This window comes from Lupinus angustifolius, chromosome LG06, assembly GCF_001865875.1.
Source record: "Lupinus angustifolius cultivar Tanjil chromosome LG06, LupAngTanjil_v1.0, whole genome shotgun sequence".
NCBI classification, from domain to species: Eukaryota; Viridiplantae; Streptophyta; class Magnoliopsida; order Fabales; family Fabaceae; genus Lupinus; species Lupinus angustifolius.
This window is the reverse complement of record NC_032014.1, coordinates 28629905-28645015: the sequence shown is the minus strand read 5'-3', so window position 1 is coordinate 28645015 and position 15111 is coordinate 28629905. Positions and strand designations below refer to the sequence as shown.

At 31.3% G+C, this 15111-nt stretch overlaps 2 protein-coding genes across 5 annotated transcripts; one reads left to right on the top strand and one right to left on the bottom strand.

Annotated features, from left to right (window-relative positions):
• LOC109350692 (glucan endo-1,3-beta-glucosidase 5) lies at positions 7141-10194 on the top strand. The gene is made up of 2 exons (XM_019591953.1): positions 7141-7844; positions 9066-10194. The coding sequence occupies exons 1-2, from the start codon at positions 7495-7497 to the stop codon at positions 10171-10173; spliced, it is 1458 nt and encodes a 485-aa protein (XP_019447498.1). The 5' UTR covers positions 7141-7494; the 3' UTR covers positions 10174-10194.
• LOC109350691 (endonuclease V) lies at positions 10482-13464 on the bottom strand. 4 transcript variants are annotated; one of them, XM_019591949.1, is made up of 9 exons: positions 13330-13464; positions 12928-13204; positions 12749-12811; positions 12631-12670; positions 12050-12114; positions 11783-11920; positions 11448-11576; positions 10611-10822; positions 10482-10578 (listed from the first exon to the last, which is right to left on the bottom strand). In XM_019591949.1, exons 1-8 carry the CDS (start codon positions 13377-13379, stop codon positions 10763-10765), a joined length of 822 nt encoding a protein of 273 aa, XP_019447494.1. In that variant the 5' UTR covers positions 13380-13464; the 3' UTR covers positions 10482-10578; positions 10611-10762. The 4 variants fall into 4 exon arrangements, with proteins under 4 accessions (XP_019447494.1, XP_019447497.1, XP_019447495.1 ...); XM_019591952.1 differs by having other exon boundaries at positions 11783-11899; positions 13330-13463; XM_019591951.1 differs by having other exon boundaries at positions 10483-10518; positions 10750-10822.

Sequence of the window (15111 nt, the reverse complement as noted above, 5' to 3'; positions counted from 1 at the left end):
AGCCATATCATCGTCACAACTTTCAATCACTCTATGCACTATTTTATCCAAATATTATTATTCTCCATGGAAATTTGTAATGTGATCAAATAAGGACACCTATGGCAATTAATCCAAAGGCGTTAGTTCTACTGCCCCAGACTCCTACCTATTAGGGTCATAGTCACATATAGGGAATTCCACGTACCACGTTTGTCATTTTGAATGTCTCATAAAATTAATATAAAAATTCCAAACCATATATCCAACTGAACCACGGACATATACATACGTGGTATAACTATGGGAAGGGTTGAAGCACGCTGCGTGGAGACTGTTTCCGGAGTAAAATAACAGCCTCCACGTCTTTCCTGCATCAACCCTTCCACATACCCTAATAGGTGGGAGGCTCGTGTACTATTCGTAACGCCTCGGATTAATTAATTGGCATATAGAGTGAGTAAAAAATCATGCTACACATTATTTTATCCAAATATTATTATTCTCCACCAACTCTAACAATAATATTACCGATTCAAATCTCGGAAACAATCTCCCAGTCCGTATGCATCAATCCTTCACAGATCCTAATAAATGGGAGACTCGTGCACAAAACCTAATCGACTAATTATCACACATATAATTCGACAAGAATTGAAACTATAAATTGAAGAAAACGTGGATTATATGAAATTGAAAGAATACCTTCTTGTTTTCAGCGAGAACTCCCAAAATGAAAGAAACAAAGCCGAAGAAGGACACAATGAGAGCCATTTGTTTCATAGTGGCGGCCATGGTGCCTTCAACGATTGAGAAGAAGAAGAAGAAGAGAATGGAATAATGGAATATATTGAAATCTAAGATCTCTTTATATCTCTTTCTTCAATGATTGGTGATTTATTGTTCTTGATTCGGCCAAGATTCTATAAAGTCAACTATTCTTTTTCAACCGTTCGATCCTTTTTGGAAATTCATTCAAAACAGAATCATGAATCTGGACCTAATTTCACTTTAGATTCATATTTTCTCTATTTCTTACTCAACATGCTTTTCTCTATTTTCAACCACTTATTAAATGCTCTTAATATTTACTTTTTTTTGTTTTTTTGTACAAATCTAGAAATCAGTTTTAGGTGAGTAGTACACCGGTTCAACCAAAAAACCAGGAAATCTGTCTTATACCAAGTTTAAATCAATTGAAATCGTTAATACCGGAAATATTAATCAAATTATATTATATTGATTAAAATTGATTTGTGAATAAGGAAATTTTTTTAAAAAAAATGGCATAATAAGGGTTAAAATCTTTAACACGATAATATTTGTACATATTATGTGTTAGATATAATAATATTTATATTCATAAATATATTAGAATATATAATGTTATATAGTTTAATTAGTAGTTAATTGATTATATCAATTTAATATTATACTAGTATTTTAACCAATATGATAATGGGTAATTAATAACTATCCATAAAAGTTGCAGATTTTAGTTGTGTGGGAGGTACTTTTTGCTGTCTTAATATATAGCTGTAGATGATTAGTTTTTCATTGTTTACAATGATTAATTGATGATATTGTTTAGACAAAAATGTATTAAACTGTTTTTATTAAATACAATTCACTAAAATTAGGGCTTAGGCTAGTGAAAATGCGAATATTAATAATACGAATTTAAATAATAAATTGTTTTGAATAGAGTTATTAGTTTGAGGAATCCATTATATATAATGGTCTAAAAAACGTACTATAACTTTTTATCGTCACACACTCAAAAAATTGTGTGAAAAGCCAGGGGTTAAAATTACAGAATCAAACTAGGATATATAATTCCTATTTACATGGGTTGGAGATCACGTATCACTTTTAATATCATGTTCGTATCCAATTAAAGAATCTCATTTAATTAAAAGTAAAAATCATAAATCAGAAGTTAATATTCCTATTTTATAATGAATTTTATGGAATAAAGTATAATGATAAACTTAACATTTATATAAATTTTATTATTCATATACCATAATTATATATATAAATATAAATATATACATAAACTTAAAGACTCATTAAATATCCGTACATGTTTATTACTCGTAAAGTACCCATAAATAGTACGAGAATGGGAACCAAAAAGCATTACACCATCCCGCCTTACACTATTACCATCCCTAAGCCAGACAAACACAATATATGAAGTGATATTAAAATTTGTGTTAATAATAATTTAATTAATTTTAATATAAATATGTTTTTATACATCATTATTTATAGAAATATTTAATTGTAAAATATAAGTGAATATTTGTATCTTTTTAGTCATACATTTTCTTTTATTTTTATTTATTTTTTCATACCAAATAGCTGAAAAAAGTTATTATACTTTTTCCTATTTTTATTTTCTTCGATTTTTTTTACTTTCCTCTCATTTCTCATACAAACCAAACAAAGTGTTAAGTAAATTTGGAAAATCTAAACCATCTCTATGTATCTAACTGTCAAAGAGTCACTCTACTTATTAAATACTTACAACTGAGGGAGTTATTTTCACAATTTTATTGGTGAGAAGATTTAAAAATTCCTTTCTACACAACTAACATCAAACAATAAAAAATGGTCCATTAAATTGAGCAGATGTTCTATTCATCATAATAAAAAAACGTACCATTTTTGCAACTTCTTTTTCCTAGTATCATTTTTTTTGGGTATTACTAATGATATCTATTCATCATATGAATAGAGAACTAATATCTTTATAGTATGTTATTGTTCATCCCAACAAATATCACTATCAAGAATCGAATTATTAATATTTTGATCTTTTTAGAGATCTAATTAAACTTTACATCATTAGAACAATACTTTATTGGTCCTATCATGTAGTATGTCACAACTTCTTTTCTCTGGTGTCATTTGTCAATTTCATGAATGTGGTTACACTCCTCAATTTATTATAGGTCGGTTTCTTTTTTCATATTACTAATGAAATCTTTTACATTTTTTTGTAATAAATTAATTCATTTTAGGGTGTGTGGTTGGACCTTCTAATAAATATTACTCCAAGAATCAAACCCTTTATCTTTTAGTTTTCATGAGGATATAGCAGTATCTTACACTACTAGACCCAAATCTTGTTGGTATAGAGATCAATTTCTATCACCACTAAAGTTTATTCCTCAATCAATTTATCACTAATCCCACTATATATTAACAAACCAATTTTTAAATACCCAATTTATTCATAATACTTAATATCTAATTATTTAATACTTCAAAATATAAAATTATTTAATAGCTAATATTTATAAGAAGAAATAGAGAAGAAATCAAGATTTTCTTTGTTATGGAGATAGATGTAGATGGGAAGAGAGAAATGTAATGAGTGTAGTGGAAATTAGAAACCCCACCCAATCACAATTGTTTTGGATAGTGGAACAAGACATTTCATAAAGCAAGGTTTGGATAATGTGAGGAGACAAAAAAGTACAACAAATGTTAAGATTGTTGTATAAGCATTGCATGTGTAATTGTGCCATCTAGCTTCAACACTTTTATTTTGTTTCTCCTCTCTTATGTGATGTAACCCTTCATAAATAAATATACAAAGAAAGAAAAGCCCATAACATAAATGTTTTTGTTACTCTCAATTTTTTGTTATATAATGGATACTGAAGAATATATTATTGAGTATAGAATGTGATATATGACATTAAAAAAAATTTAAGAATGCAAATTATTTTATTATTTTAAGGTATAAATTATTTTTATTATCTCTCACATTTCAATATTAAACTCTTCTGAACCATTCTTGAAATGAAGCAATATACTTGTCTAATAAATATACTATACTTTCACCTAAAACAATAATATAATAAACTTATTGATTTATTATATATATACACACTAGAGTTGCATTTTGTTAAAATATATTCTTGGTATGGTAGGATATATCTCTCTAAATATATTTTTTACATACAATCTTATACTTAAGTAACTCAAAACTCTTTTGAAAAAGCACTTTGATTTATAATTTTATTACTCCTTCCATATCATATTTTTTGTTTTGTTTCAAAACTTTTTTTTTTCAAATTTAAAACTCAGTCTTATCTTCCCCGAATTTTATTTTCAGTCACTAAGTAGTGTATCATTGTTTTTATACCATTAATTAATTTGCAAGTAAAAATTGATATATATATATATATATATATATTATATTATATTATATTATATGCTACTATAGGTGTGTATTTTCACCCACTAAGTAGAGTATCATTGTTTTTATACTAGTATCTAACATACACAATATATGGAATGGAGGAACCGAAGAAATGTGTTACATTATTTTATAACTTCTAAGCTATATGGTACTCATAGAGGTGTATTTAAATCTATATCATTAAACAAGTTTATATTATTTATACAATTGTGGGCCAATACAAAACATGCAACTTATAAAATAGTTTATAATTGCTTAACTCTAAGCAACACCATTGAGTTCATTACAATAAATTTTATTGGTCTTATTATGCCACATCATTTTATATGTAATTTTATCCCATCCTAAAGAATCCATTTGATAAGAGCTAGAGACATACATAGTGAAACCTACGACTTTGGCCCTTCAAAGCTTTTAATGTTAATTTTCTTCATTTAGCTTTTAATTTTTGAGTTAAATTTTAAAATAGAAATGAAAAATACAAGAATTGTAAAATAAAATTGTGAGATAATTCTGAAGTCTTTCTTACTTTTCACTTATTATTCAAAACCAAATTTATAAATGAATTCTTCTTCGAAATTCAACTCTTAAGATATATCTAAGGACCAAACTTTTTTAGAGTCATAAAGGTATACAAAAAATACTTATGCAACACCCCATCATATCACGAAGGATTTTTATAAGTTATCTACAATATATTAATTTGTATGATTTAATAAATTCATATCCTTCTTTTTCTATAATACTCATTCTTATTAAATAAATTATAGGTAAATTAAAATTTACTTCACATGTGGAGAAATGCTAGACTTAAATTTTCAAAGCTATTTTTCTTCTTTTTTGCATTTCTTTAACAATACCAATAAGACACATATTAATATAACCCTAAATTAAAATATGTTTTGACAACACACTAAAACTTATTAGTGTAAATTAGTTTGTTACGATCTATTTTTCTAGCTCGAACTCGACTAGAGTTGAATTCAAGAAGTGTTTGATTCAACCTATCAAGTCAAATCGGTTTAGTTTGTTAGGAATTCTCAAACTTTTTAGTTCAACTCATTAGCTATTTCGGTTTAGCTCACCCACTCAAATATTGATTATTTAGTTAATACTTAATACATATAAGCTTAAAGATTTTCTTTATATATTACAAGTTAAACTATACTTACCTTGCGTTCGAGTCGTTTATTTAATGACATCAATTTTTAGTCTAAGTTTAATTTATTTGATCTATAAAGTAAGTTGTTTATGGAACTAATTAACTAATTAGAGCATCCATAATGTTGCAACACTTTTTTCGTTCTTAAATGGACCATCATTGGTTATTTTATATTTGTTTACACTTCTCAACAACTTAATCAATTTAAGCCAAAATCACCTCTAATGTTGTAGCTCTATTTCTGTTCTTAAATAGACCCTACAAACCTATTCCATATTTATATTTATCTCTTGTAACAATTTTTTCTCCATTTTTGTATGCTGACTCACAACTTTAAGAATGATGTTTATTTAGCTTGCCGTTGCAAAATAAGAACAATAACAACTTCTCTCAGTGACGGATCTAGAATCTAGAGTTAGGGTGTGCAACATAGATTAACACTTTGTTGTCACAACACTTCTCGCTAAATATAAGTCATTAGATAATCATTCATCCAATACATCTCTCATTTGATTACGCAACATATTTTCATAATTTCCATAGTTGAAAAACTCTTTATATAGATGCATTGCTAGCTTCAAAAGAAGATAAACTAATAGATAAATAATGTGCTTTTCACTTTCATCAAACTTATATGAAAGATTATTTATTCATTTCAAAGAAGCAATTTCAATATTGTTATGCATGTCAATGATTAAGTCTCAAATTGATTATCAAATTATCACCAAATTAGTTGAATAAAAATTATATAGACAAAATTTGCAAATTCAATCAGTTTTGACATATCAAAACCATAGAAAAAAATCGGCTAGACTCAAACAAGACAGACAAAAAAGCAGTTGAGTATTTATTCAGAGAAACGATCATGAAATTCTTTAAATTGGATTATTCACAATATTATAAAACAATTTAACACAATAATTACAAAAACAAATAAATTTAGGGCTTGTGGAATTTTAAGTAGTATAAGTATTTTTTCTAAAAAATTCTAAGGTGTGCTCAATTACAAGTAGCACCGTCACTAGTTTCTCTCCAATGATAAACTTGAACGAAAAATATACCGAATGATTTTTTTTATTATTGTAGGTGCACTAATGGTGATAAATAAGTCACTCTCAATCCAAACCATGCACTTTATTAGGAGTAACTATTGCCTAACTCTAGTCTCTCTAGGACACACATATGATGTCCATTTCGTGTGCTATTCTATGTACTATTGATTGTGATTGGTTGAAAAAAATTATTGAAGTTAAAAATTTAATAATTAAATATTCTTTTACCCAATTATAACAATAATACATATAGTGGTACACCTTTTTGGGACAGAAGATGTCCTCCCTTAGTCTCTATCCAACTTTAGGGAGTTACTAGTCCTGTTGGGATTTTCTATATTTTTTGAAAAATCATGCTTACCATTTTTTTTTGCAGTGTGTCTTTGTATGTTTTGATTGCTTACTTCACCCAATAAGAAAAGATTCCCCTCTCCATAACTTCTTTCTCATTGTATGGGGATCACAAATGCACATTTACGTCTCACTTGTTGTCTCTAATCAATGAGAAAGCTTCATTTATTTAAAAATATAAATTAACATTTTAATATTATTTTGTGAAATTAGATTAGTTTGAACATAAAGCTAAAAAAATTATGGGACAAATGATGATTATCACATTAATGATAATAAAATAAAAACAAAAATAGTAATAATTTTTTAATTAATATATATATTTTCATTCTTACAAGAAATACATATTCTTCCTCATAATTCAGTAACTCACATTTCTCTTTCTATATTTCTAGAAGCAGCTTAGTTAATGCACTAACATAACTAAAGGTTCTGCACTTATGCCATGTAAAGTGATCCATTTTTAGCTTTTTTGTTTGGCTTTTAAGCTCTTCAACTTTCTTGCTTTCTTATAAGAGTTTCCACCTTAGTCCCTCTTTATGATTTTACTATAGTGTCACAGATTTCCAAGCTCCATGTTTTTCCTCTTCCAGCATGCCATGGTTGTAGAATAAAAAATCAACAAACTTGTCCAAGCCCAGGAATAAAAAAAGGAACTTTGATCTTCAAATTTGATCACTATTACAAAAAGATCACATTTTTGTGTTTTATTTTTTCTTGGTTCACTATTTATGGAGTTGTTGGGAGTTGCAAAGTTGAAGGGTGGTTTTGTTCATGTTGTTTTTGTTGCATTGTTGTTGGGTTCAGTGAGTGGAATTGGTGTTAATTGGGGTACACAATCAACACACCTTTTGCCACCACCCACTGTAGTGAAAATGCTAAAAGACAATGGTATTCAGAAAGTTAAGCTTTTTGATGCTGATTCTAGTATTTTAGATGCTCTAAAGAAATCTGGGATTCAAGTTATGGTGGGTATTCCAAATGACATGCTTTATATGCTAGCTAATAGTGTTCAAGCCGCTGAAAAATGGGTTTCCAAGAATATTTCAGCACATGTTTCATCTGGAGGAGTAGACATAAGGTAAACACTTTTTGACTTGAATGCATGTGTTGAGTGATTCAACCATGTAATTCTGCATTTCATGTTGTAGAGATTGTGGAATTTTTTGGTTTAGTTTCAAGCTTCTTTTAAGTATTGTAACTTTCTGAATTTGTTGTTTTGGAAAATATATTGTCTCTCTGTGCTAAGCCTGATTTTGGAAGATCTTAATGGTCCGTTTGCGAGCATAATTTTGGAGGGGAATAAATCGAAATGGGAGGCTTCAGAGCTATCTCACAAGTGTAGTTCATGGCCTCAAATCCCAATTCGCAAACGGACCGTAAATGTTTGTTGCATTTTGGACTGTGTTATGTGATTCAATGCTATTGAGAAGTACTGAAGTAATGATACTGTAAAATTTTAGATAAAATTGTTACTAGACAAGAGTTCCACTTCCAACGAATGGAAATTATGTGTCTTCCCTAGATGTAATTTTAGTGGAACATATTAACAATGTGTTTGGAAATTGGAATCCTTAAACAGTAAACTTTGTTTGTTTTTTCACTTGAATAATTGTCTTGGTTTGATTTAGAAATTAATTTCACTTAAATCTGACCAAATTTGAGCAAATTTCTATAGGTACATATCTAAAAATTTCTAACTTGTAAATTTCCAAATAAAGTATTAATTGTATGTAGATTTGTGGAGGCTACAATCACAGACATTTGATTTAAGCAATCTCATCTTGATGTCCGTCGACTTAGTATTTGTGTGGGTAAGACTGTGTATATTTACCCTCCTCAAATCCCACTGGGTCGGGAGTTTCACGCATTTGGCCGCCCTTTTTAGTCTTTATGGTCAGTCCACTGCCCTTGGCATCCCCCGGGTTGAGTTCGTAAGTTCCTAGATGATTAAAATTCTGTTTGTTATCTTCATATAGATTATTTCTTCTTAAATGCACATTGCTGATATTTCTTCTTTTCTTGAAACTAGTCTTTGCTTTTATTCATTACATTTTGAAGCTAAATTTATCGATAATTCGTGGTAACTTTATGTTTCTGCTTTCATGCTTCTAAAATTGCTATTGTTCACCTACATTGAATTGATTACAACCATAGAAGAGTGAGATTCAGATATGCTGCTAAATTCTTGTCATTTCGTATTAAGGGAAAGCTGTGTCCGTTCTCGCAACGTTGTTCCATTTCGGTTTCTGCTGCCATTGTATGTATTTTCTTAAACATTGTTTCCTGTGATGTTTTCAAGGTATGTTGCAGTGGGAAATGAACCTTTCTTGTCAACTTATAATGGTACCTTTGAATCTACAACTCTTCCAGCTCTTCAAAATATCCAATCAGCTCTTGTAAAATCTGGTTTGGGCAATCAGGTTAAAGTCACTGTCCCTATGAACGCTGATGTCTATCTGAGCGCATCCGATAAACCTTCCGATGGCAACTTCAGGCCCGACATCCACGATCTCATGCTGCAGATTGTCAAGTTCTTGAGCCAGAATAATGCTCCATTTACCGTGAACATATACCCTTTTATCAGCCTCTATTCAGACGCAAATTTTCCTGTCGACTTCGCCTTTTTCAACGGCTTCCAGTCTCCCATAAATGACAACGGAAGGATCTACGACAATGTCTTAGATGCGAACCATGACACTCTAGTATGGGCACTGCAGAAGAATGGTTTCGGAAACTTGCCCATAGTTGTTGGAGAAATAGGGTGGCCTACAGATGGAGACCATAATGCAAATCTTCAGTATGCGCAACGTTTTAACCAAGGCTTCATGTCTCGTTTTGTTGCCGGAAAGGGTACTCCAATGAGGCCTGGTCCTATAGATGCATACTTGTTCAGCCTCATAGATGAAGATGACAAAAGCATCCAGCCAGGTAATTTCGAGCGCCATTGGGGGCTGTTTTACTACGACGGAAAGCCGAAATATCCGCTTAACCTCGGAACAAGAACCAATGGTTTAGTAGGTGCTAGTGGTGTTGCATACCTACCCAAAAAATGGTGCATCCTGAAACCCTCAGCTAACCTGAATAGTGATCAAGTAGCACCAAGTGTGTCTTATGCATGTCAAAATGCAGATTGCACTAGTCTTGGTTACGGAACTTCATGCGGAGGCTTAGATGTTCGTGGTAATCTCTCGTACGCATTCAATAGCTACTATCAGGTGAATGACCAGATGGACAGTGCATGTAAATTCCCTGGCCTTTCTGTTGTTACTGACAAAGATCCTTCAACTCCAAGTTGCAAATTCATAATCATGATTCAGACAGATTCTGCTGAACTTATTAGGAATAGGAAGAGAATTTGGTTCCTACCAATAATGCTCTTTGTATATTTGTTTCATAATGTTATGTAATATTTAGTCTAAACACATTCATAATGGAAGATGAAGCATGATGTACCCATTAAACAATCTTTTAAATGTAGGGTATTGATTGAAGGCACTAAATTATTCAACAAATAGTCAAATGTAAAGTTATTATTATAGGCTCTCAAAAACCCCAACCTTAAACTAGAAATACTTCAGTGTAAGAGCAAAAATAAATTTCTCTAAGTTATTTCTACATTGAAGCTTAGATCATGCAAATCTAAGTGTAGATCATGCCTACATTGTTTAATTGTTCTAATCTAAATGTTTAATTAACTTAGATCATGCAAAAATATGCATGGTTTTCTAAGTGTAGATCATGCAAATCTATTTCTGCAACAAAAAAACAATCAAATAATTAAGGTTCAAGCACAGTAGCTAGCATTCTCAAGTCTTGTGCTCTTTCAAAAAACTGCTAGTCACACATTCAAAGCACACATAAATAAGAACTCTGCTTGAACACATGTAAACACGGTGCGGCGAAATGGATCATTCGATGAAACTAAGCAAATCCACTGCCATTGTTCTTGTTTCTGATCAGTTGGTTAACTGTTATGGTTCTACCATATCAGTTAAATTACTTCCTTTTGGCATTCATTTCAAGCTTCCGAATATAGTCTCTGGATCTTATATCAGCCTGCACTTCAAAATTCAACAAAAGGTGTAATAGCCGTATACTTCTGATTTTATGTCAATAACCGACAATTGATAAATACCTTGTTATGAATTAAGCACACGAGGATAGCCTAATCAAAAAGACTAGAATGTTAAGTAGGAGATCCTCATGGCTTAATTACCACACCGAACTTATTTTTTCTTCCAATGCAGGATTCCTAACATCCAGTGATTCATACTTCTATTTGTTAACAGCATTGTTTCTAGCAGAAGTTATATGATGCAAAACCTAGCCAAGTAATCTAATCTAAACATGTATAACCAGCACATTGGGGAAAAAGTACATTGTTCTAATTATCAGTATCAGATACATTGAATTTTTTGTTATAAGGATATTACTAATATACAAGATGCAGCAACATTTTGTTAACAATAGTTTGCTAGAAAAGATTGAGTTGAACTACTAAGATAATAAGAACAAGTTCAACCCAATATGAGCTTAATTGGAAATAAAAGATTAAAAGAGTAAAGCATAAATATTCCATTCATAGGTTCTGGTTCATGTATTGTTTTTCTGTAACTTGTATTGTCATTAAACATATGTAGCAAGTCGATATCACATACTTAGAAATAGTAAATAATTTCACCTGCCTAACTGGTTCCGGCACACGATATTTGCATGTCATCTGAACAATTCTAATGGCAGTTTGAAGTGATATCCTGTGACCACTTGATATATATATTGGCTTAACAGATGCTTTGGTGGATCTCATGGCCTGGACAAATAGTTCCGCAAGAAACGAAAAAGAGTGTATTAGCATGCTGAATCAACATGTCAATAAAAAGTGCATGAACACATAAACTGGATTTGAATAGCTTATGTATGTTTAAGCTTGGTAGCATTTGATAATAGTTTTTCTATGACCATAACAAGTATTTATTGTGACAAATAAGGAGAAATATCATTTGTTCAAATTCTTACTGCTCCCCATACATGCCCGGAGGAACCCACCAAAGTAATTAAATCTTGAGACGAGTTTTCTTTCGCTCTAAGAAGTTCTCTCACTTTGGATTGATCAAGACCGTCCACGTGATGCAACTGGAACATATAGAATTGAATCTCTGAATTAATAGAGAGACGAGTGAAAAAACTATATATAAATCCATTAGAATTGTGACACATAATCCATAAATAATAAACTTGGTTTAATTATAAGAAGAATCAATTAGTGATATAATCAATACTGACATTCTTTCCGATCCCAATTGTTGGGAGATCGGCCACTACTCCAATATGACACGCTAGGCCAAAACCTGCTCAAGTTAAAGGTTTAGTGAGAAATTAACATTTACACATTAAATCAATTAGAACACATGTAAAATTCAAAAGAATCTGAAATTTAGAAATCAGCATTGAATGCAATTCAATTTTACAAATGAATAAAATTCGAAATAGCCAACCATTCTATTAAGTATTCAAAACAAATTGATTCAATGCCCCAATTATTAGTCTAAAAGAACATTCAAATTCTTACATTAACAGAAAAATCAGCAACAAGAAATGCTTCATCACAATAAAGCTGTTCAAAACCTATCCAACTTGAAGCATAATAAAAGTATCTTTATTGATATCATACTTCATAAAATTGAAGTTCAAATGTATGACTCTTTTTAGGTGCAATAAAATCATTGATAAAAAAGAAGAGTTTAACATCTATTCATAGTCAATGTAAAGTTGTTTTACACTGTCAATACACCTTCCATCATTCTCCTCGATTTACTGACACATGAACGATAGACGATGCAATGATAATGGAAAAAATAGCTTGCCTCGGGGATGAAGTATTCCGTTTCCATCAACCATTAACAACTGTTAACAAATATCAAAATAACCTATATTCAGATTGATAAAGACATGAAAAATAACCAAATTCTGAAGAACAATTACCTGAGGGTAGAATGGATTACCATTCCTTTTCATTTTGTCAAGAATCTCTACTAGAACCGGGGCCTAAATTGATGCAATCGTAAGAATGTTGATTAGTGATCAAGAGGTCACAGGTTCAAATTCCGAAGACCCGAAAACAGTATGTGAATAAACACAACAATAAGATATGAAATAAAAACCTCTCTAAAAGCAAGGAAGCCTGGAACATAAGGGACATGAAGAGTAACCAAAGAGAAATCCTCATAAACAACTTTGAGAGTGTTGAAATCTAACACTACAAGGGTGCCACAAGCCATTGATGAATCATCATTTGAGAAACTTACATCAACTCCACCAATGTATCTTAACCATTCATCCTCTTTCTCTTTGGAACCTTCACCTTTATCTTGTGTGGATAATAATTTCCATGTGAAATTATCCTCTGTCATTAGTTTTTCTCTAAGAATCTCTTGTTCTCTGAAAAAAATATATGATTCATTCAAATGAAAGAATATTCATTGATGATTAAATTAAAGAATGAAACTTTAGAAGATATATATATATATATATATGTATATATATATATATATATAGTTACAGACATTATCCAATGTTGTTGAGATGATGATGATGAAGATTCTTCATTTTCCATTGCTGCAAAATAAAACAGAACTCAGTTTATGACTCTGTGTTTATCTCACTTTAACACTTCTTAGTCTTGGTCGTGGACTTTGAACCATTCCTTTATATCTTATTTTATTGGGAATATATATATATATATATATATATATATATATATATATATATATATATATATATATATATATATATATATATATATATATATATATATATATATTCCCAATAAAATAAGATATAAAGGAATGGTTCAAAGTCCACGACCAAGACTAAGAAGTGTTAAAGTGAGATAAACACAGAGTCATAAACTGAGTTCTGTTTTATTTTGCAGCAATGGAAAATGAAGAATCTTCATCATCATCATCTCAACAACATTGGATAATGTCTGTAACTATATATATATATATATATACATATATATATATATATATATCTTCTAAAGTTTCATTCTTTAATTTAATCATCAATGAATATTCTTTCATTTGAATGAATCATATATTTTTTTCAGAGAACAAGAGATTCTTAGAGAAAAACTAATGACAGAGGATAATTTCACATGGAAATTATTATCCACACAAGATAAAGGTGAAGGTTCCAAAGAGAAAGAGGATGAATGGTTAAGATACATTGGTGGAGTTGATGTAAGTTTCTCAAATGATGATTCATCAATGGCTTGTGGCACCCTTGTAGTGTTAGATTTCAACACTCTCAAAGTTGTTTATGAGGATTTCTCTTTGGTTACTCTTCATGTCCCTTATGTTCCAGGCTTCCTTGCTTTTAGAGAGGTTTTTATTTCATATCTTATTGTTGTGTTTATTCACATACTGTTTTCGGGTCTTCGGAATTTGAACCTGTGACCTCTTGATCACTAATCAACATTCTTACGATTGCATCAATTTAGGCCCCGGTTCTAGTAGAGATTCTTGACAAAATGAAAAGGAATGGTAATCCATTCTACCCTCAGGTAATTGTTCTTCAGAATTCTCATCCTCATCCTATCCTCATTCTCATCCTCATTCTCGTCCTCATGCTATCCTCATCCTCATGCTCGTCCTCATCCTAACCTCATCCTCATCCTCATCCTCATCCTCATCCTCATCCTCGTCCTCCTCTTATCCTCATCCTCGTCGTCATCCACTTACTCATGCTCATCCTCATCCTATCTTTATCCTCATTCTCGTCCTCCTCTTATCCTCATCCTCGTCCTCATCCTCTTCCTCATCCTCATCCTCGCCCTCATCCTCTTCCTCATTCTCATTCTTGTCCTCATCCTATCCTCTTCCTCTTCCTCATCCTCATCTTCATCCTCATCCTTATCCTCCTCCTCCTCCTCATCCTATCATCATCCTCATTCTACTCCTCATCCTATCCTCATCCTCATTCTCGTCCTCATCCTATCCTCATCCTCGTCCTCATCCACATCCTATCCTCATTCTCATACTCTTCCTCATCCTGATCCTCATCCTTATCCTGCTCCTCATCCTCCTCTTCATCCTATCCTCATCCCCATCCTCATCCTCATCCTCATCCTATCCTCTTCCTCATCCCGATCCTATCCTCATCCTCACCCTCATCCTCATCCTCATCCTCATCCTCCTCTTATCCTCATCCTCGTCCTCATCCTCTTGCTCATCCTCATCCTCATCCTATCGTCATGCTCATTCTCGTCCTCCTCTTATCCTCATCCTCGTCCTCATCCACTTCCTCATCCTCATCCTCATCCTCTTCCAAATTCTCATCCTCAT